Source organism: Dasypus novemcinctus, chromosome 7, assembly GCF_030445035.2.
Source record: "Dasypus novemcinctus isolate mDasNov1 chromosome 7, mDasNov1.1.hap2, whole genome shotgun sequence".
In the NCBI taxonomy this organism is placed as follows: domain Eukaryota; kingdom Metazoa; phylum Chordata; class Mammalia; order Cingulata; family Dasypodidae; genus Dasypus; species Dasypus novemcinctus.
Window position 1 is genome coordinate 109,404,192 of NC_080679.1, and position 27,716 is coordinate 109,431,907.

The 27,716-nt window shown below is 34.0% G+C and overlaps 1 protein-coding gene across 1 annotated transcript in view; it reads left to right on the forward strand.

Moving 5' to 3' along the window:
• The window catches only part of LRP1B (LDL receptor related protein 1B), a 2,023,931-nt gene that overhangs the window by 1,633,303 nt on the left and 362,912 nt on the right, over positions 1-27,716 (forward strand). Inside the window, exons 42-43 of the mRNA XM_058301027.2 lie at positions 12,132-12,321; positions 16,011-16,215. Coding sequence (XP_058157010.1) covers positions 12,132-12,321; positions 16,011-16,215 — 395 coding nt within the window. The remainder of the gene's footprint in view (positions 1-12,131; positions 12,322-16,010; positions 16,216-27,716) is intronic.

Sequence of the window (27,716 nt, forward strand, 5' to 3'; positions counted from 1 at the left end):
TTTGTTTGCAGTTTCAGGGGGTTCAAAGCATCACAAAAAGGAACTTCCCATGGACTCTTCTTGAGTAGCTACATTTCCAATCCTGACTTTCACTACAATGGCTGACTGGGTCTGTATTGACTTACATCCTCTTTAGCAAAGAGTTACTGAGTTAAAACCTTATATCCCTGTCTTTGTGGAACTACTTCCTGGAAGCTCATGGAAGTCCCTGATAGAGCCACTTCTGGTCCTAGGATCAGAGCATACTAACTGGATAGGAAGAGAATTTTCAAAATCATCAATTTTTGGTCTTTTTGAGCTTATGAGTTCTCAGTGTATCTCTTTTCTCATTTTACTTTCAGCTGTAAGTAGAAACTATATTGCATCTTCCATACTTAGGTTGGAAATCTTTGTGTCTAAATTACTTGCAAGTTCTTCCTTGCATCCATCATCAGAACACAATTACACCAAGTTCTCTGCCACTTAATAGCAAGGCTCACCTTTCTTCCAATTCTCAATAACATATTTGTCAATTCCTGTTAAGGCCTCATCAGAGGTAATTTTAACATTTTAACATCCATATGTCTAGCAATAGCCTCTTCAAAGTAATCTAGGATTTTTCTGTCAAACACCCCATAATCTTTCTAGTCTCTACCAGTTAACCAATTCAAAGCCATTTTTCACATTTTTAGGTATTTACAATAGCAGCTCCCCACTTTCTAGTACCCAAAACTGTTCTAGTTTCATAGGTGCTAAAACAAATATCATACAGTGTGTTGGATTAGAGCAGGAATTTATTGACTCACAATTCTAAGGATAAGAGAAATTAAAATATTCCAGACATCAACCAGGAAATAATTTCTATCACATGGCAATGCACATGGCAGCATCTTTTCTTTTCTATTCTGGGTACTACTGACTTTAAGGTTCTTTCCCAATGACTTTTGGCTTTTTCCTTGTGGTCTTCTCTTAAGGACCTTCAGCAATAGGATGCAGACCCATCCTGATTCAGTTGGTCAGACCTTAACTAAAAATAACATCTTCAAAAAGTCCTGTTACAAATTGACACCACAGGTCATGGGACTGGGACATGAACATACCTTCTGTGGGGACACAATTCAACCCCCAATATCTATTGTTTCTTTTATTATTTGTGCTTTAGGTATAAAGTCTAAGAAATCCTGTGTCTCTAGTATTGGAAGAAATTATATCATTGATGTGGAAACAGTGTCCACAGGAGTTGCTGAAGGCAGAGAGAGGGAAAAGGAGATGTGATATGGGGACATTTTGGGGGCTTGGAGTTGTCCTGAATGATATTTCAGGGACAGATGCAGGCCATAATATATCCTGCCATAACCCACTGAATGCACTAGGAGAGAGTGTAAACTGCAATGTAAACTATAATCCATGCTGTGTAGTAGCATTGCTCCAAAATGTATTCATCAAAAGCAATGAATGTACCACACTAAGGAAAGAAGTGGTTGATGTGAGAAAAGTGGGGGGTGTGGGGATTGGGACATATGGGAAACTCCTATATTTTAATGTAACATTTTGTGTGACCCATGTATAATTTAAAAATAAATTAAAAACCTTAAAACTAATAAAATAAAATAAATTAAAATTTTTAAAAAATCTAATAAATCATTGCCTCACGGTTACATATTTCCCTATGTTTTCTTCTAGGGATTTTAAAGTTTTAGTTCCTTTATTTAAGACTTTGTTCAATTTAAGTTAATTTTTATATATATGGTATGAGGTAGGAGTCCACATTCCTTCTTCTGCATATAGATATCCAAGTTTCCCACATCATTTTTTGAAAAGACTATTATTTTCTCATTGTGTGGGCTTGGCACCCATGTCAAAAAGCAATTGAGGAAGCGGACTTGTCCCATTGGTTAGGGCGTCCATCCACCACATGGAAGGTCCGTGGTTCAAACCCCGGACCTCCTTGACCCGAGTGGAGCTGGCCCATGTGCAGTGCTGATGTGCGCAAGGAGTGGCGTGCCACTCAGGGGTGTCCCTGCATAGGGGAGCCCCACACGCAAGGAGTGCGCCCCATAAGGAGAGCCACCAGTGCAAAAGAAAATGCAGCCTGCCCAGGAACGGTGCGGCACACATGAAGAGCTGACTCAAGATGATGCAACAAAAAGAAATACAGATTCCACCACCAGTGACAACATCAGAAGCAGACAAAGAAGAACTCACAGCAAATAGACACAGAGAACAGACAACTGGGGCAGGGGGGAAGGGGAGAAATAAATAAAAAATATATGTAAAATAAAATAAAATAAAAAGCAATTGACCATAGTTGTGATGGTTTATTTCTGAATTCCCAGTGCAATTCCTTTGGTTTGTGTCTGTTCTTGTGCCAGTACCACACTGTTTTGATTATAGTAGCTTTGTAAAAAAAAAAATTGATTTTTAATTGGCAAGTATAAGTCCTCCAACTTATTTTTCTTTTTCAGGATGGTTTTGGCTTTCTATATAAATTTGTTGCTTAGCTCTTCTAATTTCCACAAAACAGGCTGTTAGAGTTTTTATTGAGATTGCTTTGGATCTATAAATCATTCTGGATACAACTGACATCTTGGCAATATTTAGTTTTCCCATTCATGGACACAGAATGTTGTTTCATTTATTTAGATCTTCTTTGATTTCTTTCAGCAATGTTTTGTAGATTTCTGCATGTGAGTTCTCTATATCCTTAGTTAAATTTATACCTAGGTATTAGATTTTTTAGTTACTATTGTAAGTGAAATTTTTGTGTTTCCTCTTCAGTTTGTGCCTTATTGATGTAAAGAAATACCACTGAGCTTTGCCTGTTGATCTGACACCCTGCCAATTTGCTGAATTTATTTATTAACTCTAATAGCTTTGTTGTGCATTTTTTTCAGGATTTTCTTTATATAGGATCCTGTCATCTGAAAATAAGGAGAGTTTTATTTTTTTCCTTTCCAATTTGGATGTCTTTTATTTCTTTTTCTTGATTAATTACTATGACTAGAATTTCCAGTAAGTACAATATTGAATAACATTGGTGACAGTGGACATCCTTGTCTTGTTCTTAATCTTGGAGGGAAAGTTTTCAGTCTTTTAACATTGAATATGATGTTGCTGGTGGGTTTTTTATATATGTTATTTGTCAAGGTGAAGAAATTTCATTCTACTCCTAGTTTTCTGAGTGGTTTTTATCAAAAAAAGGGTGCTGGTTTTTGTGAAACGCTTTTTCTGCATCCATTGAAATCATCATGCATTTTTTCCCTTCATCTTGTTAAAGTAGTGTATCATACTAATCGATTTTCCTATGTTGAATCATGCTTGCATACTGGGGGAAAATTTCAATTGAACACAGTGTATAATTCTTAGAATGTATTATTGGAACTGGTTTGCTAGTATTTTTGCATCTATATTCATGATAAATATTGGCCTGTAATTTTCTTTTCTATTGATATCTTTATCTGGCTTTGATATTATAGTGATGCTAGTCTCATAGAATGAGTTAGGAACTGGTCCCTCATTCTCATTTTTAAAAGGAGTTTGAGCAGGATTGGTATTAATTCTTCTTCAAAGGTTTGATAAAATACCCTGATGAAGACATCTAGTCCTGTGCTTTTCTTTGTTGGGAGGCTTTGAATTACAGTTCAATCTCCTTTCTTGCTTTTAAATATATATATATATATATGTTCTTTTATTTTTTTTAAAGGATATTTATATTACACAAAATATTACACAAAAAAATACCAGAGATTCCCACATGCCCCACTCCTCACACCTCTCACCCTTCCCCACATTAACAACTTCTTTAATTAGTATGGTACATTCATTACAATTGATGAACACATTTTGCAGCATTGCCATTAAGCATGGATTTTAGTTTACATTGTAGTTTACACTCTCTCTCACTCAATTCTGTAGGTTATGGTAGGATTTAAAATGGCATGTATCTGTCAGTTGCAATGTCATTCAGGACAATTCCAAGTCCTGAAAATGCCCCCATGTTTCACCTCTTTTTCCCTCTCCCTGCCTTCAGCACCTCCAGTGGCCACTCACTGTATTCACATCAATGATATAATTTCTTCCATTGCTAGAATCACAACAAATCTATAATAGAATACCAGTCCATATTTTATTCCCCAATCTTGAGGATTCTGGGATGGTGATACCCACTCCTGTGCTAGTTGAGAAGGGACCTTGATCCCATATAGCTGATGGGTAGGACTCCCCTGCTTGCAGTTGTAGATTCTTTCGGTTGCTTGGTGTGATGGTTATCCACCCTCACCTCCTTGTTAGTTGTCATGGGTGAGTTGGATTCAGTTGTTACTTCACTACACATACCTCTCTTCTGTCCCTTCTATTTAAACCTATAGTAGGTGCTGGAGTTTGTAGGTGTACATCCAAGAGACTTGGATCTTTGGGCTGTCCATGTTCCAGCTGGGCCCTGAGCCTTAGCAGAGTTGCAAAACCTACTCTCCAGTTCTTTACTTGCTATTAATCTTTTTTGTTCTTTAATATTTCCTTGAGTCAGTATAGGTGGTTAGTGTGTTTCTAGGTGCTTGTCCATTTCTTCTAGGTTATCAAATTGTTGTCATACAATTATTCATAGTATCTTATAATCCTATTTATTTTTGTGGGGTCAGTGGGAATTTCCCTACTTTCATTTGTGATTTAAGCTATTTTTTCCGCTCTCTTTTTATTTCTGTCAATCTAGCTAAAGTCTTTTGTATTTTATCGATCATTGCAAAGAAACAACTTTCAGTTTCAGTCATATGCTCTATTTTTTAAAATTCCCTAATCCACTTACCTCCACTCTAATCTTTGTTATTTCCTTTTATTCTCTTCATTTGGGTTTAATTTACTTTTCTTTCTCTAGTTCCTTCAGGTGTTAGGGTAGCTTTCTTAGTTGAGATCTTTCTTTTATTAATGTAAGCATTTAATTCTAGAAATGATCCTCTCAGCACTGCCTTTGATGCATGCCATAGTTTTATGTTGTGCTTTTGTTCTTATTCACCTCAAGATATTTCCTAATTTCCCTTGTGATTTCTTCTTTTTTGTCATTGTTTGTTTAAGAATGCATTGTTCAATGCATTTCTTCTCTTTAGCCTGAATTATTTCAATTGTCTTTAGCTTCGTGTTTACTGATTCTTTCTTCTTCCAGTTCTAATCAGCTATTATAACCTTGCAGAGAATTTTAAATCTCAGTTATTTTGGTCTTTATTGCTAATATTTCTGATTGCTTCCTTTTTATAATTCCCCTCTCTTTATTAAGATTCTCATATTGTTCATTTATGATTTTCCTGATATACTTTAGTGCCTTTAGCTTATTAAAGATCATATTTTGAAGTCTTTTTTTAGTATGTCTAAACTCTGTATTGTTGGCTTCTGAAGTTTTATCTTGTTGCATTAGATAGGCCATCATTTCCTGTTTCTTTGTTTGTCCTGTATCTTATGTTACACACTGTACATGTTAATATTTTGATACGTTAACTCTGTGCTTTGATCTCTGAGATGTTTGTTGCTTAAATTTGTGTCCAGTTAGTGATATGACAATGATTTTTTTGAATGGCAGTAACTAACAAAAACAAACATTCCAAAGCAAAAAAATGTCTTTCCCACTCTTTGCAAATTTGCTCTGTGTAGGCTTGTTCTCTCCTTCAGAGTTTATCACTCCTATCAAGAATTTCAACTCAAGATAAAAGTACAAGATCTTATCTGTCTTTTCAGAGCCTATATCCTGTCCTGAGCATGTGCTCTTGGCCTTAGGAATTTCCCCTCTTACACTAATGTGAATTCTCCCTCTATGTCCTTTGAAATAGACATTTTCTCCTTCTTGGATGTTCTATTGTGTGTCCTGAAGCTGGTAATCCTTTGTCCTAGGCCTCTTCAATTTGATTGTTCCTTATACTGCTTTAGCTCTCTATATAAGCAATTTCTGTCTGCAGGGAAAATTCTGAGCATGTGTACCAGAGAGAGTCCTGGTTTAGTCCTTCAGGGTGATATCTGATAGAGTAACACCAACATACATATACCCTAGAATGTGCATAGGTATTACTCCGCCCATTCCAGAACAGGGCCAAGTTCCCACAATGAGAGAGCAGACTGGCTCCACCCCATTTTAAGGAGGGGCTTTGAGAGAGGTGGCTAAGTGCACCAAAACCTACTGGTTTTAAGCTGCATTTTCTTGATTTGGTGCTTATCCTGTTACTGCAACCCTCTAAGTGTTTTTAGAGAACTGGGAAAGATGGCTCATAGAACCCTTAAACATCCAATGCTACCATCCTGGTTGACCAGAAGTCTGATGGTAGAACATTTTTAATCACTCACATGAGAACCCCATACCTATTAATAGTCCCCATTTTCCCCAAACTTCTGACCACAGGCAATCTGTCCCTAGAGATCTGCCTATTCTGTGTATTTCTTACAAATGGAATCATACAATAAATTGTCTTTTATTAACTGGCTTCTTCCACTTAGAATAATGTGTTCATGATTCATCCATGTTTCAGAATATATCAGTATTTCAGTCATTTTATTGCCAAATAATATTCTATTGTATGGATTGCACCACATTTTGTTTATCCATTCATCATTTGATAGACATTTGGGTTGTTTCCACTTTTGACTATTATAAATAAAGCTCCTATGAGAATTTTCAAGTACACATTTTTGTGTGGATATGTGTTTTCATTTCTCTTGGGTATATATCAAGGAATGGAAGTGGCAGACTATATGATAATTATATATTTAACATTTTGGAAAGTACCCTACTGCTTTACAAAGTGGCTGTGAATTTTAACATCCAGACCAGCAATGTATGAGCACTCCAAATTCTTCACAGCCTCACACTTGTTATTGTCTTTTGGATTATAGCCATTCTAGCAGGTATAAAGTATGATTTTGATTGGTATTTCACTAATGACAAATGATGCTAATGAGCACTAATGAGCATTTTTCAGGTGCTTATCAATCATTTGTGTAACTTCTTTACTTTAGAGAAATGTCTATTCACATCTTTTGCTCACTTTTTATCTAGATTGTTTCCTTATTGTTGAGTTATAATAATTCTGTATATATTCTAGATAGAAGTTCATTATTAGATAAGTGCTTTTCTCAAAAGTTTCCTACCATTCTGTGGGTTGGTTTTTTATTTCTTGATGGTATCTTTTGAAGGACAAAATTATAATTTTGATGAAGGAAAAGTGTTCTGTTTTTTGTTGTTGTTGCTTATTATTGTGTGTCACCTCTTCCTAACTTCATATTTACTTCCTTGTTTTATTCTAAGAGTTTTACAGTTTTAGCTCCTACATTTAGGTCTACAATGCATTTTATGTCGGGTATGTGTGTGCAGTTTGAGGTAATGGTCATTCTTTTGTATGTGAATATACAGTTGTTGCAGCATCATTTGTTAAAAATATATATCCTTTCTCCACTGAATTTTCCTCTTACCCTCATCTGAAATAAATTGATCCTAAGTGTAAGGTTTATTTCTGGATTACCCATTGTGGTCCACTGTTACATATGTCTATCTTTACGCCAGTACCACACTTTCTTGGTTAGTAGAGATTTGTATTTAGTCTTGAAATTTGGAAATGTAAGTCCTCCAACTTTTTTCTTCTTTTGCAAAATTGTTTTGGCTATTCTGGGTCCCTTGCATTTACATATACATTTCAAGAACAGCTTGCCAATTTCTGGAAAAAAAAATTTGGTGTTTCAATATGGATTGCATTGATTTTGCATATAAATTTGGAAATATTAACATCTTAATAATATTGTGTCTTCCAATTTATAAGCATAATTTGTCTTTAATTTCTTCAACAATTTTATAATTTTATAGTAAAATTTGAACATCCTTGGTTTTATTTATTTCTAAGATTTTATTTTTTAATGCTTTATAAATAGAATTGCTTTCTTAATTTCATGTTTTGGATTTTTCTTTTCTAGTACATATAAATATAATTAATCTTATATTCTGCATCCTGACTATATTCATGTATTAGTTCTATTAGAGTTCTAGTGATCTACTTCAGATTTTCAATATACAAAACATATTATCTGCAAATAGAAATTTTTTACTTATTCTTTTCCAAACCATGTGGCATTTATATTCCTGCTTAATTGTCCTGACATTATTTCAAATACAGTGTTGTATAGAAGTGACAACTGCAAATATCCATGTCTTTTTCTTGATCTTAGTGGAGAGTATCCAATTTTTCACTATTAAGCATGATGTTAGGTGGGTTTCTTTATCAGGTTGAGGAAGTTATCTTCTATCCCTAGAATTACTGTGTATTTTACGTGATCAAAGAATACTGGATTTTGTCATAAAACCTGTAGTTCCAGACTCTGAGGATGGCTATTGGCTTATTGCCATGAAAGAGCATGTATGAGTGCCATGGTGTATCTCTCCAAAAAGAAAAAAGAAAAAAGAAATAGAGGGGGGGGGGAGGGAGAAAAAAGAGGGAGGGAGGCAAGGAGGGAAGGAGGGAGGAAGGAAGGAAAAGGGAAGGAATATTACAATTATTATAGGATTTTTAGGTAAGGGGAGTGTTTTTCTTTTTAGGCTTAAAACAAAGGACAGCTTTGTACAAAAAGTTCAATATCAGGACTTCAGGAACGTGAAATATACCCAGGAACCTGTTTCCTTGGAAACAACAAAGTTAAGATTGGCATGTAATTTTATGTCAAGAAACCTCTTAATTTATCATCTGTAACTGGGTTGAAAACCAAGGCTGTTTCTCTGTGTCAAAGTGCCTTAGATGTGCCAAACAAAGGATTGGGATGTTTCATACTACTGATATATTTTTAAATCGCAAACTTTCTCATGTCCATAGTTTTAGAAAACAACCATGAGAAATAATGCAGTACTCAAAGAGGATGTCATTATGACACTTTATAGTTGCAGCATGTTCTGGGGAGAAATTTCTTTCCTAACTTTGCATCTGGCTTTATCTGTGTCTATTATTCCAGCCAGATCAATTGCAGACAGATTTGTACTTTGTTAACATCACTCTGTTTCAAATTTTTGTGTTTTGTACATGTTGCTTTCTACCAAGAACATCCTTCTATGCTTTTCACCCATTTGGTATGCATTTATGCTCCCTTTAGAACATTAGACAGACAGGGAGGACCAGTTGTCTCTTCTTCAGTGACAAGATGAAGGTGTGTTCTCTATGAAGTGAAGCCTTCCAGCAGCTGTGTTTGGGTGTCACTCTGCCAAGTTATTAGGATCAGTCAGCCCACTGGTTGCTATAGAAACTAGGACCCAAGAAATGAAGTTATCCATGATTCTGAGTTATTGGCCTGCCTTGCATTTTCTTGATGAGTTGGCCACCTCTCCTTACTTCTGCAAATATCAGAGCCTCACCTAAACTTAACTAAACCCTATTCCCTGCTCAGAGAAGAAAAATAAAATGCAATCTTTTTCCTTTTTTTTTCTATTTTTAGCATGTGATTGGAGTGGTTCGGTGGTATTTTTACTGGCTATGCATCAGGCTTACAATATAATTCTTTTCTTTGGCTGGAATAGAAATAAGGAGCTACAGCTATAACATTGTTATGGCTATTTTCTTAATTATTCCTAGTCGACACCTTCAAGTTTTGAGGATGCTTAACTCAGTATTCATTACCTACTCACTATTTCAGGCTTGCTTGACTGGATAGATAAGTATTTTGCTCTTATTTACTGCTAGTACCAATAAATTACAGTTCTTATTCTAACCGTTCAACTGATTCAGGAACCTCAATATTCAAACACAAACACGCACACACACACCAAATGTCTCCACGTGCTTGTTAAATCATCAAAAATGGACATAATTGTCTTATGCTATCTCAACTAAGATATTTTAATGATTTTTTAGTTTACTGTGTAATTTAATTAGGTATTTTGCTAATGCTAGTAAAATTTTGATAGGAATTAAATATCTTTTTGAGAATTAAAACAAAAATAAATTAAATGTATTACTGAAATAGTTTAAAAGGTAACACCAGATTATGGGTAAATGTACAGTCTGGCTGTCATCTATTACAAAAATAAAATAAAAGAGACTGTACCTGGGCAGAGAGATGCATTATGTATTCTAGTAACCCTGGAACTATATCAACCATAAGAAACAAGCATCTGCTTCATCTCAATGGTGGAACTAAGTGGTTCTTGCTGATTTGGCAGGGAAAAGTGGCCAGAAGAAAGATCTGTCAAAATCACTGGAAGGAGAAAATGCATAGTGCAGATGGATTAATGGTTCTGATTTTCTTGAATTTATTCAGAACTATGCCATTACTCATTCTATTTGTGAATGATGAAGGGGATACAATGCTGGATATACTACTAATAGAATTGACTTCATTTCTAAAATGACTTGAAGGTACAAAAAATATGCAATGAAATGGATGATTTACCAACTGATAACTGATAAAACTTTGCCAAGATTATCAAACGAACACCCCCATGCCTTAAATAAGAGCACCAGGAGTCATGCTAAAAATAACTTAATTTTACTATGATTGAATTTTATAGTTTTCTTCCGTTAACCACTGGCCTAGATTTCTTTCCTGATCACCTCCAGTAAATCCTTACAAATAACTTCGTTGACAAATAACTCCATGAGAGGAGGCTACTCATGGTAAATGACAGGTTATGCAATTCATCCGAAATCAGAAGAGTTGAGACTAATGAATCACTTGTTTAGATCCAGTTTGGTGTAGATTCAGAATAAGTGATGGGTGCTACAAATGTGTCTCTGAACAGTGGTGCTATTAAAAATAGGCCTTTGGAAATTGATGGACCTAGGTTGAAAATATTACTCTAACACTCCCAGTCCTGGGACCATTGATTTCCATTTGTATTTATGTATATATACACAAAATAAAATATGAAGTATGCAAATAGTTAACACTTTTTCCAGGAGAAAGAACCCAATAAATGATAGTTATTACTTTTATTATTAGTGGGGTTTTTTTGCATTATGTAGAAAACTCACAAATGATAAAAATTTAATCGCATGCAAAAATTTGGGTTCAAAAGGCTTTAATTACTGTTTTGCACCCACTAAATCCTATTGACTTCCAAACTAAATATTTATCTGTATTAAACCTAAAAACAACCCCATTAATCTACCTCTTTTGAGTCGCTAAATAATTTACTTTAGAAATTCCCTGATACAAATACAATACAAAGATTCTACCCATTGTTATTATTATACTCAATTCTTAATATGACTACGCAGGTATATACATCAGTTCTTAAATTAAACAGGCTAAGTATGATAACCCTGAAGAAAACAGATAACATGAAGGAAAATTATAATATTTTGATTATACTTAAAAATATATTCAAAGCACTTGTATGGTAAATACAGAAAGAAAGAAAAAAGCTCTATATTATCCTGGTGAATGGAAGCACAACTTTATGAAATGATTACTCCTGTTTTTCTCATTATCACTTTTAAGTATTAGAATCGGTGTACCACCATTTATCTTTTTCCTAACAACGTTTGAAGCATGTCTTAGCTGGCAATTAATTCATTCTTTGTTTTGTTTTTATGTCACATTATTTGAATAGAATCAAAGAACTTACAGCATTATCCTATTAAAGTATATCTACCTCTTTTGATACATGCAAGTATGGTCTCGGATTTTGGTTTTTGATAATTACTGTTGTAGTTCTTAATGTGTTTGCTTTTCCTTTAAATCTCCAGATACAGTATCAAGTGCTTAGCTCATTGTGATGTACCTAAATGATATCTTTGACATACAATTTTCACAAGCATCCCAAAATTGTTGCATACTGGATACTTTTTGAAAATTAATGATTAAGATACAGAAAAAAGAAAGCCACTATTTTCCTAAATAAAAAGCAATTATTTACTTGAGGTTTTGGATGACAAGATTCAGCCTTATTAATGACATCTTTTTTACAAAAACTATTCCCATGACATATGTAACAGTTCACAGCTAAGTTTTGCTGTGCATAATCAGCTATTAATGGTATTTATTGTAGGCTTCACTTTATTATAAAAATGTTTGGAAGATTTGTGGAAAAATGAATGATAAAATAACAAATAGTTATAGGAGTATAATTTTAATGCCTTTTCTGTCCAGAAGCTGTGCTCTTTGTAAATAAAAACATGAATTTGTTCTCTGTCTGCCACCCCAAGATGTGGGATCTGTCGAAGGTCTTGCCTATCACCGAGCCTGGGATACACTGTATTGGACCAGCTCCACTACCTCATCCATCACCAGACACACGGTGGACCAGACTCGGCCTGGAGCGTTTGACAGGGAAGCAGTCATCACAATGTCGGAGGATGACCACCCCCATGTGCTGGCTTTGGATGAATGTCAGAAGTAAGAAGCACTTCCATTTTATTTCTGTGTTATAAGATGACCAAAGACTATGTTAATTTTTAAATCAATTAACTTCAAAATAAAAAGATTTCCTTTGAAGTTCTTTTTTCATAGTTTATAAAACTATTTTTTTTTTTAATGGGAGCAGTGTAAATTTGAATATTTAAAATCTGGACTCTAAATGCCAGGTTTCATTTCCATGAGAAATCCAGAAAAAGAAAATTTAAATGATGAAAGAGAAAATAAAAAGACAAAGCTATACTGGAAAAGAATTATGAAGAAGATATTAATACATAAATGAATAATTTTAAATTTGAAAATATTATTAGCATATATTGAAACTTGAAGGATGCTTTTAATCTCTAACCAAATAATTTATATCTGGAATCTGTCCAAGTAATATACTGAGAAAATAAACAAACAACAACAAAAGTAACTTTATGTACAGAACTATTTCCAACATTAGATGCTTGCAGACATTCTAAGTAGTCTACATGAGTTTGATGACATATTTTGCAGGTATTTAAAATAACACATGAAGAAGTCATGAGAGGAGGAAATGCTCAGGCTATAGTACTAAGTGAATAAAAAAAAACAAAACAAAAAAGCAAAGAAAAAACTCATGTTATTTTAGGTTCTCATAAGTTGAGCAGTTATTTGGACAAGAGTTCAAATTAGATAGACACCAATACATATTTTTATGGAGTTTCATTCTTATGCAATATGGTAAAGATGTGTGTGAACTACCAGAACATCCCTTGTGTTTTTAAACAAACAAAAATCAGAACAATCTTACTTTCATTCAGGAAATATAGAAAAGCTCCTTTTTAGGTGTGTTAAGAAAAATATAAAGAATAAAAAGCAATGACTGATAAAGTCTGACCTTAACTCTGACCACTTGTCAGACTAAAGGTCCATGCGAATGACTCAATGTGAAAAAAATTATAAATTTGGACACTTTTATAGAGGTAGGAGTGAGATTAGACTTAATTCATCTAATTAAATACCTTTATCTTATAAATGAGACTCTGAAAGGTAAAAGATGTAATGACTTTTGTACAGCCCTGTGTCTGTTAATTAGTGTGTTTGTATGGATGGAAGACTTCTGCTTCCTGGGGCAGAGCCAGTTATGCTCATACCACTGCCATCGTACTGTATAGTTTGTTATTGATTCAGCTACATTTATCCCGAAGATTCATCAGAATATCAGAGACAATAAAAAATATCATACAGTAAGAATAAAAAAGAATATTTCATAGGAATTTACAAATCTCTTTTGCAAGAAACAGATCATTGATGATATAAGATAAATTTTAATGATAAGTGCTTTATCCTATAATATTTAGTCTAAAATTATGTAAGCTAAAATTTATGCTTTGTTCATACTTGTGGTGAGCTGTAAATTAGAATTAGACACACCAACATATTTTAACTGGAACTTTATATATAATTAAAATGTAAATTATACAAATGACATTTTTATCATTATACATATTGATGACATCTTCAAATCACTATTGTATGTTAACTAGTAAACAAAAATGTTTAAATAAAATCGTAACTTCTAGGATGAAAATTATATTACTTGAATTCATAACTTCGCTCTGTTACTAGCTAGCTGTATAAATTTGAATTAATCAACCTCTCTGGGCTTCTGTTTTCTTATCAGTGAAAGGAGGAGTTAAATTAGAGGAACACTAATACTTTTAAAACCCTGTAATTCTAAAGCCAAAAGTCTAAGACACATTATTTGCATAACTTGTACAAATATTTTAATTGACTAAATTTTTCAGTTTGAAATTCACTATATGTGAATAAAACTACTGCATAATTTAAGAAAATGGAATCTTTTTTTTCCCCCAAATTTATTAATTCATAGGATGGAATACTTTTGACATTTGCTCACTTAAAACACTTTACCGTTCTATAGAATAAATGAAAATGTTTGGAAATGTTTTAACAAAAAGCATAGATGGCCCAGGATTTCTCAATGGATGTTTTTTTAATGAACAAATAGAAAAATTTTTGTTGTGAATCTGAATGTGATCTAGTAATAAGTTTTACATAACATTCATATACAATACATTGAATGATTTTGCCAGCTATAAAGCTACATTGCCTTTAAGTGATTATAGTTAGGATTTTATCTGCACTCTAACTGTAAATATAACATATTATTTTGAATGTTTTCTTTTTCAATTTATTTTTATATTTTTTTATAGGAGAAGTTGTAGGCTTACAAAACAATCATGTGTAATTTGCAGAATTCCCATATGTCACCCCCCACCAGCAACATTGTTGTGGAACATTTGTTACAGATTATGAAAGAACATGATCACAGTATCACTACTAGCTATGGTCTATAGCTTACATTTAGTATTGTTTTTCTATACAACTCCCTATTATTGATACCATGTATTATTATTGTACATTTAATAGCCATTATTAAAAAAAAAAAAACGGAAAACTACAAGTTCTGGAGAGGATGTGGAGAAATAGGAACGCTCTCAATGTATTTTGAGAAAAATATATTTAATCCTCCCTCTCTCCCAACCTCCTTTCCCTTCCTTCTTCCTTCCTTCCTTTCCTAAATAGCAATAATCTATCTTCAAACAAACTGTCAAGGCCAGTCCTATAGATAAATGAGGAGCTAGTGAATTAGAAACGGGACTCCATAGTTTCTTCTCTTTTCCAGTGATCCTTAAACACTTCCATAGATTCCTAAGGTTTTCTCAAAGTTTAGTTTAGCAATGCTGATTGAAAACATTCTGTAAAAGCTACAAGTACCAGATATTGACTTTAAGGATTTGGGAGTAATATCTGGAATTCTAGAAACAATACTGTAATATGAAAAGTCACGCTAACAGAGATAAGAGAAAGAGGAAATTAAAGAAAAAAATAATAGTTTGGTAATTTTGTTGCTGTAAAACATATAGCATAGAGAAAGCAAAATCTAAAAGCTAACCTGAAAGAAGGAAAAGATTTTGAATTTCATCAATGAAGAAGGGAAATAAAACTAGGACAAAAATGATGTCAAAAATGATCATACTATATTTACTAAATAATGATATTATTAAGTTAGAGTATATTTTCAGGGAATTTAAAAGAATTGTTTTATCCCTGATTAAAATAAATCCTCATTATACATCACACTAAGTTGATTTAGTTAAATTATTATTTAGGAGAAAGCACAAAATGATTTTTCAGAAATAGTTTCCAAGTGCCATAACTTATAGAATTGGGTGGGAGAGGGTGTAAACTACAGTATAAACTTTAATCCACGCTTAATGGCAATGCTCCAAAATGTATCCGTCAATTGCAGTGAATGTACCTCACTAATGAAGGATATTACTAAAGTGGGAAATGTGAGAGGTGTGAGAAGTAGGGCATATGTGAATCCCTTTTATTTTTTATGCAACATTTGTATAAGTATCTTTTAAAAATAAAAATAAAAAGTAGAAAAAGAAAAGAAATGTAAAAGAAAAACATTAAAAATTTCTGGGAAAAATATGAAGTAAATATAATATGCACATTTACCCTTAGTACCTTGACTTTGTTAAAGATTTTATAAAAATAAAACACATAATTGTGTTTCTATTAAATAATTTGCTCTTGCCATATTTTTACTTATATTTTCACTATGTATAAAACTCCATTTTAATTTATTATTATAAATTTATTTTAATTAGTTTAATGTTTTGGACCAACTGGAATGAGCAACATCCAAGTATCATGAGATCTACACTTACCGGGAAAAATGCTCATGTGGTGGTCAGTACAGACATACTCACTCCCAATGGACTCACCATTGACCACCGCACAGAGAAGCTGTATTTCTCAGATGGAAGCCTAGGGAAAATTGAGAGGTGTGAATATGATGGATCCCAGAGACATGTAAGTTAACTGAGAAATTTTTGATTATAGATACATACAATGACACATTTGAAAAATATGTGCTTTATACTTTCTTAAATTGTACATATTATGTGATTTCAAAACAGTTAAGTGTGTGAACTAGTCCGATTGAATAACTAACCTATTCAGTGAAAAATATATCTGTGGATAATCAATTGAAAAGTTTCTTCAAGAGTATTTGCTACCATAGAGACATCCCATCTCTTAAAAACTTTAATCTGGAAAGACAATAAACCAATTTTCTCCTAGCTGTTAATTGTACTTGAATTGTTAGAATGCTTTGCATATGCTTCATTGTTAGTTAGTTATAATATTTTGATGCAAAATGATATTGGTTAGTTGTCCAGGGGCAAAAAAAGAACATTAGAGAAGAATGAAACCTTCCTCTATTTCATCAAACCCATCCTAATCACTCCCCTGGGTCCCTCTTCTCTGGTTACAAATGGATTGTTAGTGGTAAAGGTCTTATGCTATCTCTGGAAAAACATAAGAGCAGGTATTTAGGGCCTGTGGGATGGTAAAATTTCATTATCTTTCCCTTGACCTGGTGACTGGTACAGCACAGGCTGGTGAGAGTTAGGTCTGAGTGGTTAAACTACTGTAGAAATTCTCACCCCACCAACACCCTCAAAGCATGTATGAGCAGCAAAATGATCCCAAGGCTCCTCACTCCCCAACTCTATTGAGAAGGGTCTCTTATGTGAGGCAAACTTTTTCTTCAAAGGCCAGACAGCATGTCTGTGAAACTTCATATAATACACAGTCTCAGTTGCACATGCTGAACTCTGCCCTAATAGTGCTAAAATAGCCACAGAGAATGTGTAAACAATTGGGTGTTGGAGTATGCTAATAAAACTTTATTTACCAAAACAGACAACTGCTAGGGGTAGTTTGCCAACCCAGAACTTATGTCATTAAACCTTGCTTAATTCAACTTAGTAAAATATGTATGTTTATCAGGTGTATGTATGTATGCACTTAGCCACATATGTGGCATAAGCAGGGTTTTATCCCTGGTGGTCTTGATCCAGAGACTGTACTTTCAACTTTTGGACTATAGGTGTACCTCATTTTCTTGTGATTCACTTTACTGAACTTTGCACCTATTATGTATTTTACAATTGAACGTTTGTGGCAGCAATGCATAATGGAAGTTCATTGGTGACATTTTTCCAAAAGTATCTGCTCACTTTGTTTCTCTGTGTCCCATTTTGGTAATTCCCACAACATTACAAAATTTTCATTGTTATTATATCTGTTATGGTGATCTGTAATCAGTGATCTTTGATGGTATTATTATAAGTATTTTGGAACACCCCGAACCACATCCATGTAAGATGGTGAACTTAATCGATAAATATTGTATTTGTTTTGTCTGCTCCACTGACTGGATTATCCCCATTTCTTTCCCTCTCCTTGGGCCTCCCTATTCCCTAAGACACAACAATATTGAAATTAGGCCAATTAATAACCCTACAGTGGCCTCTGAGAGTTCAAGTGAAAGGAAAGATCACACATCTCTCACTTAAAGTCAAAAGGTAGAACTGATTTAGCTTAGTGAGGAAGGTGTGTTGAAAGATAAGATAGGACAAAAATTAAGTCTCTTGCACCCAACAGTCAGCCAGTGGTGAGTGCAAAGGAAAAGTTCTTGAAGAAAATTAAAAATGCTACTCCAGACAACAGGCAAATAATAAGAAAGCAAAATGGCCTTACTAATGATATGAAAAAAGTCTTAGTCAACTGGATAGAAAATAAAACCAGCCACAATAGTCCCTAAAGTCAAAACCTAACCTAGAGCAATCCTAATTCTCTTTAATTCTATGAAGGCTGAGAGAAGTGAGGAAGTTGCAGAGAAAAATCTGAAGCTAGCAGAGTTTGGCTGATGAGGTTTAAGGAAATAAGCCATATTCATATCATAAAAATGCAAGGTGAAGCAGCGAGTACTGATACAGAAGCTGCAGCAGGATTATCCAGAAGGTTTAGCTAATTGGCGAAGGTAGTTACACCAAACAACAAATTTGTAATGTGGAAGAAGAGGCTATCTAGGATTTTCGTAGCTAGAGAGAAGTCAGTACTTGGCTTCAAAGCTTCAAAGGACAGTTTGACTCTCTTATTAGGGGCTAATGAAGCTGGTGACTTTAAATTGTAGCCAATGCTTATTTACCTTTCTGGAAATCCTAAGTCCCTTAAGGATAATGCTAAATTTACTCTGTGCTCTATAAATGGTACAAGAAAGCGTGGATGACAGCACATCAGTTTACAACATGGTTTCCTGAATATTTTAAGCCCACTGTTGAGAATGACTGTTCAGAAAAAAAAAGACTTCTTTCAAAATATAACTCTCATTGGCAATGCATCTGGTCACCCAAGAGCTTCAGTGGAGATGTACAATGAGATTAATGTTGTTTGTATGCCTGCTAACACAACATCCATTCTGCAGCCCATGGATCAAGGAGCAATTTTGACAGTCAAGTCTTATTACTTAGGAAATACATTCTGTAAGGCTATAGCTGACATAGAAGATGATTCCTCTGATAGATCTGCACAGTCAAGTGAGAGTCTTCTGAAAATTATTCACCATTCTAGATGTCATTAAGAACATTTGTGATTCATGGAAGGAAATCAAAATATCAGCATTAACAGGAGTTTGGACAAAGTTGATTCCAACCCTCATCAGTGACACTGAGGGGTTCCAGTGGAGGAAGTAATTGTAGATGTGGTGGAAATACCAAGAGATCTAGAATTAGAAGTGGACTCTGAAGATGTAACTGAATTACTGCAATCTCATGATAAAACTTTAATGGATGAGAATTTGCATCTTATGGATGAACAAAAAAAAAAAAAGTGGTTTCTTGACATGAAATCTCCTGATGAAGATGCTGTGAACATTGTTGAAATGAAAACAAACATTTAGAATGTCACATAAACTTAATTGATAAAGCAGAGGCAAGGTTTGACAGGATTGACTCCAATTTTGAAAGAAGTTCAAAGTTTGCTCTTGGTAAAATACTTTCAAATAGCATCACATGCTACAGAAAACTCTTTTGTGGAAGGAAGTAGTCAGTCAATATGGTAAACATCATTGTTACTCTATTTTAAGAAATTGCCACAAAAACCCCACCCTTCAGCAACTACCACCCTGGTAAGTCAGCAGCCATCAACATCAAGGTAAGACCCTCCACCAGTGAAAAGATTAAAACTTGCTGAAGGCTCAGGTTATGGTTAGCATTATTTTCATCAATGAAATATTTTAAAATTAAGGCATGTACCATGTTTTTTAAATACATGATACTATTGTGCGCTTGCTAGACTATAGTATATTGAAAACATAACTCTTATATGCCCTAGGAACCCCAAAATTGATGTGATTCACTTTATTATGCTATTCACTTTATTGCAGTGGTCTAGAATTGAATCCACAATATCTCTGATAAATGCCTGTATATCTTCTCATTTTAATGAAGAGAGTAGGTAGAGGAGTGGAGAGATAAAATGTCTCAAAGGACTTAATTGATTGGGAAACAGTTGGACATTACGATCTGAAATATTTGAGAGAATATTCTCTTTATTGAAAATAAAGCAATCTGTTTTTAAGTGTACAGATTTTGAGTTTTGAAGAGAGTCTTGTAACTCCAGGCATCATAAGCCGAAAACTCTGTTTGGAGCCATGGCTCTTCCAAAGCGTGTTTGAAGAATCCTACCCTACTTCTATTGAATGTTCATAGGAATTATCTGTGTTCAAGTACATTTTTTAAACAATGGTTAAACAAAGTCTGAAAGGCTTATTTAGTGCATCAAATCTTAAAGTCTTTAATATGCCTTTTATGAATCTTCAGAATTTGTTCTGATTAGAAAATCATTTTTTTACATGGTTTTCCATGGGCTTAAGTGTTTGTGCAGATTTGATAGGACTGGTATACTATTTACAAGTCACTTATTCTATCACAGGAATAATATATTGCCCTTTAATAATCAATACATCAGAAAAACCGATTATTTCCAAATGACATAAAAGAAATGAGAAAAAAAATGTTTTTAAAACTATGTTTCTCCTCTAAGCTATCTGCTAATACTGAAGTTTAACAATCTTAATTTCTTCTATCAAACTTAGTTAGGCTTTAAAATTTTATTTTGTTATAGAGTATAGTCATGGTAAAATGGAAGTCCACCTATTTCAATACTTATATATATTGATAAAAATATAATAATTGCCCAAGTTTTCCTAATTCTGTGGTGCTACTTTAATTTTTATTGTTATTCTATTAAATATTTATATGTTTGAGGATCACATTCTCTGTTAAGGATATGATATACAACTGAATACTCTTGGATGGTCTATAGTTATTAGGGAAAAAGGAAATAAAACACAATAATTTCATTCTGTTTCAATTTCATTTCTGTTCTGTATCTCTCCTGTCATTTTTGTTTTTCCAATGGCTGAAACAATAACTAATGTTGACAGGGGCTAAGACAGCATGATTATAGCCTTTCTCCCTGCAGTTACACTGTAAGTGTTAATCATTTCTTGGAAGATATCAGCTACCTGGGTGACACAACCCCCTCCAGAAGAGATGTTTGTGTTCCTAGGAGGTGCAATTCCTGATGTTTTTTACCTCTGACATTCTTTTAGAAACTTGATCCAATGTTGTTGTCAGATTATGTTCCCAGGCAGACCCACTAATGTCTCAGATTTACCTTTAGAGTGAAAAGTACTCAGGATACTTTGTCTCCTAGATAAACACATATTCTGATCTAATTGACTCTTGAGTCAGAATAAGAAAGCAAGTTTTTTTAAATTAATCTAATTATAAGTGTGATCTTTCAGAAGGGTGTGAGATAGTCTTTTTTATGGCACTAAATATTTTCCTTCTGCTTATAGAATTAATTATTCTATACCATAAACTAACCAAGAAATCTGTGTCTCTCTCTCCCTCGATCTCACCTATATAGCTATATGCCACCTACTCTGTATAGATACTATACTTTTTTAAAAAAGAATTATTTGTATTTTATTTATTTCTCCCACCTCCCTCCATTGTCTGGTCTCCGTGTCCATTCACTGTGTGTTCTTCTGTGTCTGCTTGTATTCTCATTAGGCGGCTCTGGGAACAGATCCAGGGACCTTCTGGAGTGGGAGAGAGGCGATCATTCTCTTGTGCCACCTTAGCTCCCTGATCTGCTGCATCTCTTTTATCTCTCCTCTGTGTCTCTTTTTTTGTTATATCAACTTGTTGCTCCAGCTCTCCATGTGGACAAGCACTCCTGTGCAGGGCAGCACTCCTATGTGGGGTAGCGCTCTGCACAGGCCAGCACTCCACACAGGCCAGCAATCCATGTGGCCAGCTTGCCTTCACCAGGAGGCCCTGGGCATCAAACCCTAGACTCCCTATATGGTAGAAGGGAGCCCCATTGCTTGAGCCACATCCACTTCCTTAGATAATATACTTTTAATGATGCTACAACACCGCAGGGGCCAGAATTTGGAACTTATAGTGTAGGTTTGGATTCCCAGAAAAGTATTCCTGACAAAGTAAATTTAAATGGCATAGCCAAGTCTAAAACATTCTGTATTACAAAAACAAGGAAGAAAGGGTGGGAGGAAGGAAGGAAGGAAGGGAGGGAGGGTGGGAGGGAGGCTCAATCCAATTTTAAAAGAATTTAAAGTGTTTGGACTTAAAAATTATAATAATTCATATAAAAATCAGGTCAGCATTAGTAGTCGCTGTAAGTTCGGTGAACTGAAAAACCTTACCAGCATTATGTGGAACAATTCAACATTATTTCTCAGATTAGGAAACAGAGGTCCAAAAAGGCTACATTAATTTCAAATGTCTCAAAGCCTAACATCTAATGTAGACTATGTGTATTGAAATTAATGCCCCAATTTTTAGGGGAAAAAATCAGTAACACTCCCATTCCTATTCTAAATGAAATGCATGCATTATATCTACCATTATAGTTAACTTTTCAAATGTCAATTTAATATCTGAATAATATAATGGATATATATATAGGTATATAATGATTTATAATAAAATAGTATGTATTTCACAGTGAACACAGAGATGGTTGGGAATTGTGGTTGATGGTACATATGCAAGAGTGTTCTTCTGTGGGCTGGGACAGATGTACATCACTACTGCAGGGAGATGGGAATGGGGCAATGCAAGGGAAAAATACAATTGGTGTGACCTATGGACTGTGGTTAACACCAATACTGTAATATTCATGTATCTCTGCCAAAGATGTACTATGCTGATAATGGCAGAGAATGGAAAAAAATGCGCCATATGTACACTATGGACAATTGGTGGTGAGAAAAGTCTGATGATATTATCTCATAATTTGTAACAAATGGTTCACAATAGTATGGTGGGTTCGTGAAGGAGTGCTATATGGGAATTCTATACATGCACATGACATTTTTGTAAGTTCACAACTTTTATAATAAAAACAGTTTTATAGAACAGTAAAGGTGGACTGAGGGAAAAATACACCAAATATAAGATATGGACTATAGTAAGTAGTATGGTTTTGATGATATTCTTTCATATTGTGCAACAAATGTTTCACAACAAGGCAAGATGCTGGTGGTGGGTTGATATTTGGGACTCTTAAATGATGTTATGAATGTTTGTTTTGTAAGTTCACAACTTTTACTATACACTTACTATGTATGTTCATGTATTACTGATATATTTCAATATAATTTTTTAAAATGTAAAAAAAGGCAGGGGAAAATAGTGTGTATTTCAGTATGTAAAGACTCAAAAATAAGGAAGGAAGAAACAAGGAAATGGTCAGATATTTTCATGTATATATAGAATTATTTGACAGTTACAGAGGAAGACTGATTTCAAGCATGGTGTAATAGAAACTCAGACTGAATAGTGCTGCTTAAAGGTGATGTGAATTTCAAAATTGCTTATCAGTTATAAATAGTGCTGTCTCATGGTGCTGTGATTTTCAAAGTTCTTGATGAATTCTTAAAATCAAGTGGCCATCCCTCAAATTATTTAGAAATCGCATTCCTAAAAAAGAAATAGTGTACATTAAAACACTTTTGGGGCAGTATATTCAACAAATAGTGCTAGAAGAACTGGATATCCATATCCATAGGAAAGAAAGAAGACCCCTATCTCACACCTTATACAAAAATTAACTCAAATGGATCAAGGAACTAAATATAAAAGCAATAACTATAAAACTCCTAAAAGAAAATGTAGGAAAACATCTTCAAGATCTTGTGGTAGGTGTTAGTTTCTTAAATCTCACACTTGAAGCACAAGCAACAAAAAAAAAAAAAAGAAAAATGGGACCTCCTCATAATTAAAAACGTTTGCACCTCAAAAGACTTTGTCAAAAGGTTGAAAAGGCAACCAACTCAATGAGAGAAAATATTTGGCATTCACATATCTGATAAGGGCTTAATATCCACAATATGCAAAGAGATCATACAACTCAACAAAAAACATGACATACTATCTGATTAAAAAATGGGCAAAAGACTTGAAAAGTCAGTTGTCCAGAGAAGAGATACAAATAACAAAGAAACACATGAAAACATTTTCAACATCACTAGTGATCAGGGAAACGTGAATCAAAACTACAATGAGATATGAGTTCACATGTATCAGACTGGCTGCTATTAAAAAGTCAGAAAACTGTGAATGTTGGAGAGGATGTGGAGTAACAGGAACACTTATTCACTGTTTTGTGAGAATATAGAATGGTACAATCACTGTGGAGGGCTGTTTGGCAGTTTCTAAGGAAGTTGAATATAGACTTGCCATGTGACTGGGCAATACCATTACTAGTATATACCCAGAAGAACTGAGAGCAGAGAAATGAACAGACATCTGCATACCCATGTTCATAGAAGAATTATTTACATTTGCCAAAAGTTGGAAAAAGGTGTCCATCAACTGATGAATGGATAAACAAATTGTGGTGTATATACACAATGGAATATTATTCAGCAGTAAGAAGAAATGAAGTCATGAAGTATATGAATGAACTTAAAAGACATTATGTTGAGTGAAGCGAGTCAGACACAAAAGGACAAATACTATATGATTGTGCTATTATGAACTAAATATGTTGTATAAACTCCTGGAGTTAATAACTAGAATATAGGTCACCAGAAAATAGAAGGAGAGTAGAGAAAAGAAAGCTGAGTTTTTAATCTGTACAGAACTGGTAAAGAATTGTTTGCAAATATTTGGAATTTAATAGAAATGGTGAAAGCATATCATAGTGTTTGTAACTGGAAGTGCTATTGCATGGGTATGACAGCGGTTGAAAGGGAAAATCTAAAATCCTGTATATTACTAGAAGGAAAGCTAAAAACTGCAACTTGGACTATAAAATATAGCAAAACATGAATATTGGTGATATTGCATATGTGGCTGTCTTTACAAAATATAAATACAAATAAACTAAAGAGAAGGAAAAAGAATAGCAGCTATGTACGGCAGGCAAGGCATCGAGAGCTTGAAGTGATGAGTTTTGTTTCATTATTATTATCATTTTTATTATTATTGGAATAATGAAAGTGCTCTTGGAATGATTTGGGTAATGAATGCACAAATATGTGATTACACTGAATACTACTGATTGTACTCTTTGGAAAGATTTATGCTTTATTCATACATAACAATAAAATTGATTTGTTAAAAAAAAACACAACTTTTGGGGAGTGGGTGTAGCTCAATTGGCTGAGTGCCTGCTTCCCATGTCTGAAGTCCCGATTCAGTCCCTGGTACCTCCTTAAAAAACAAACAAACAAAAAAACTGTAAAAATAGAGTTAAATTCTAGGCTCAGAAGTTTATAAATAGGCTTTTCACCTTCATGACTATCTTGTAGGACATTAAAACTTGAATTAAGCCTTAGACAACCCCATGGACAGAAGCGCCCTGTGCATTGCAGGGCATCCAGACTCCTGGTCCCTGCCCAGTAAATGATACCTGGAGCCCCCAATCAAGCAAAAACAAAACAAATATTTCCCAAATTCATAGAACCAGTAGAACTGCCTCTACTGAGAACCACCAAGATGGGTAATTTTTAAGTGAGACATAAAAAAGATCTCCTGACAGCAAGTGATACTTCTACTTTCTCCAGAAAGCCTTGTGCACATGGAATGCTGGGCCTGTCAGCAGCTAGATGGACAATAGACACAACAGAACTAGAGTGTCTGTTCATTAGAGGAAGCACTTTAGATTTTGTCTCCAACAGATGAGACACTGGAATATAAGGAATTCACATGTATCCATTGCCTTTTATACAAGTCACTGCAGTCAAGTACATTGCAAATAAGCCCTTAGACTACTGAATCCTGAAGGGTTGTTGGAAGCTCCGGTGTTTTGCTGCCTTTGACATTTCCCTAAATTCAAGAGTCAGTATTCAACATTATGGTTTTATTTAAAAAATCCTTGGGTGTGAAAAATTATTCAAATTATAATTAAGGATTAAATAATGCTACTCTTTCAGAACAGTAAGTGACTAAAATAGAAATGTGATAAAAGTAAAGGGCAAGGCAATAATATTCTATGAATTCATTAAAAATAATAATGTAAAAATATATTTATTCCCATGGGGAGATCTAGAATATATTAAGTGAAACAAAATAGAGTAAACAAATTATACATTAAAGCACAAATTATATCAATTAAATTATAAATTGCCTCCTTGCCTCTTCTATATGATTATTAACATCTGAAGAAAGGGAATTTGTTTTTTATCTTTGTATCCTCAAAAGCAAATACCCCAAAATCTGGTGCATAGCTGTATTCAACTAATATTTGCTGACGCAATGAGCAAATTAATAAGCTAAAGCAAAAATTATCAGAAGGTTTCCTTGAGTGAAATGAAATTGTAAATAACTCTAACAACAACAAAAAGAGACCCAAATCAAAGTTTAGCCATTTCGAAGGCCTCAACCATCCAGCGTAATTTTCTCAGGTCTGGACAACTGACATTCCTATTTGGTAAGATAAGACTGTTATCATAGTAGGGTTAATGGTGTTTATTGCTAACAGAATCCCTTGATGTAAATCCACATACATTTCAGTGACGGTTCAGCTTGGTTAGTTGTGCAAATTAAAGTGTTACTGAAGCTGGACTCCCTCAAAAGAGATATGTTCTTGTAGAAGAATAATGGTCAATGTCCAGGGCAACTAGTGTATTCATCCAGAAAATAGCTGGTGTTCCTGTAGCATCTGAATCTGATACTGATGGATTTATTTAATATTTCTGGGAAGTTTTCAATTTGTTAGGCATCAGACAAAATTTTCAAAAGACCAGCAACTACCTGCCCCACCTGCCTCAGTATAGAAATTCATATTCAAAGAATAAAAGAACAGATAGCCAAGAAAAGGCATCCTGCATAGATAGGTAAGTTGATAGATAGCCAGATTTTTAAATGAGCACATTTCTTCCAGATTAACTTTGCTTACAAAATGAACACAGGTATAAGCAAAGAAATATTAATTTTTTTTTCCTTTGGTGAAATAAATCAGCAGGAAGAAAGAAAGTAGGGGAATGAAAAGGTTCATGTTTAAATTTGAGAAATTCTAAATTAACCTACATAAGTTTTTTCTCTTCTATGAATTTCTTATTAATTATTTTTAATGTTATGCCACCTATTTTTATATGTATGTTCTATTAGACTCGCATGCCAAGAAACAATCACATGAATTTCTTTAAGCTGAAGGCAATATCTTGAATTTTCTTTGTTTGACTCTCTGAGAACATTTAGAATATCAGCAAACTGATTATAATCACTTGATTATTTCAACTCTATTTCAAAATATGATTTAAACATACAGTATAATCTCAGGTAGAGTATGACTGTAAATAAATAACAGACATGTGAATTTATCTATGAGCTTCCCAGTTGCCAACAGCATTAAGGGCCACAGTCATTAAGGGCCACCTGTTAAGTTATAAGCCCTTTGGTTTGCTTGAATGGAATAAAAACATTGAGCAGGAGAAATGGATTTGTTTTGGCCCTAAGATCTAAAAGGAACTTGTTACAAGACCCTTTATATGCATGAGGAGTTGGGGAATATAAAAAAGGTAATGAAAAAAATAAAAATGCTAGGTAGTTTCTACTAGCACATATTAATGCATAAATCATCAAATGAAATATGATTTATAACCAACATATAAAGTACATTCAATTAAATTGTTAAAACACTAAAAGAAACTTTTAAAATTAAATGAAGTTCATAAGGTATATGAGCTGTGTTATTGCATAATTATGAAAGATCAAGGAATAAATAAAAATGGAGGGTAGATACAAATAATGTCAACTAATGCCATATCTTAGAGAGGAGTAAGTTATCCCCTTTTTAAAGGAGGAATTGTAAAAACAAAAACAAAAAACAAAAAAAAAACGAGGAGTATTGAAGATTCTTAGGCTAATATTTCCACTAGTATTCAAACAGAATCATGACTACTGCTGTTGCAGCTGCAAATA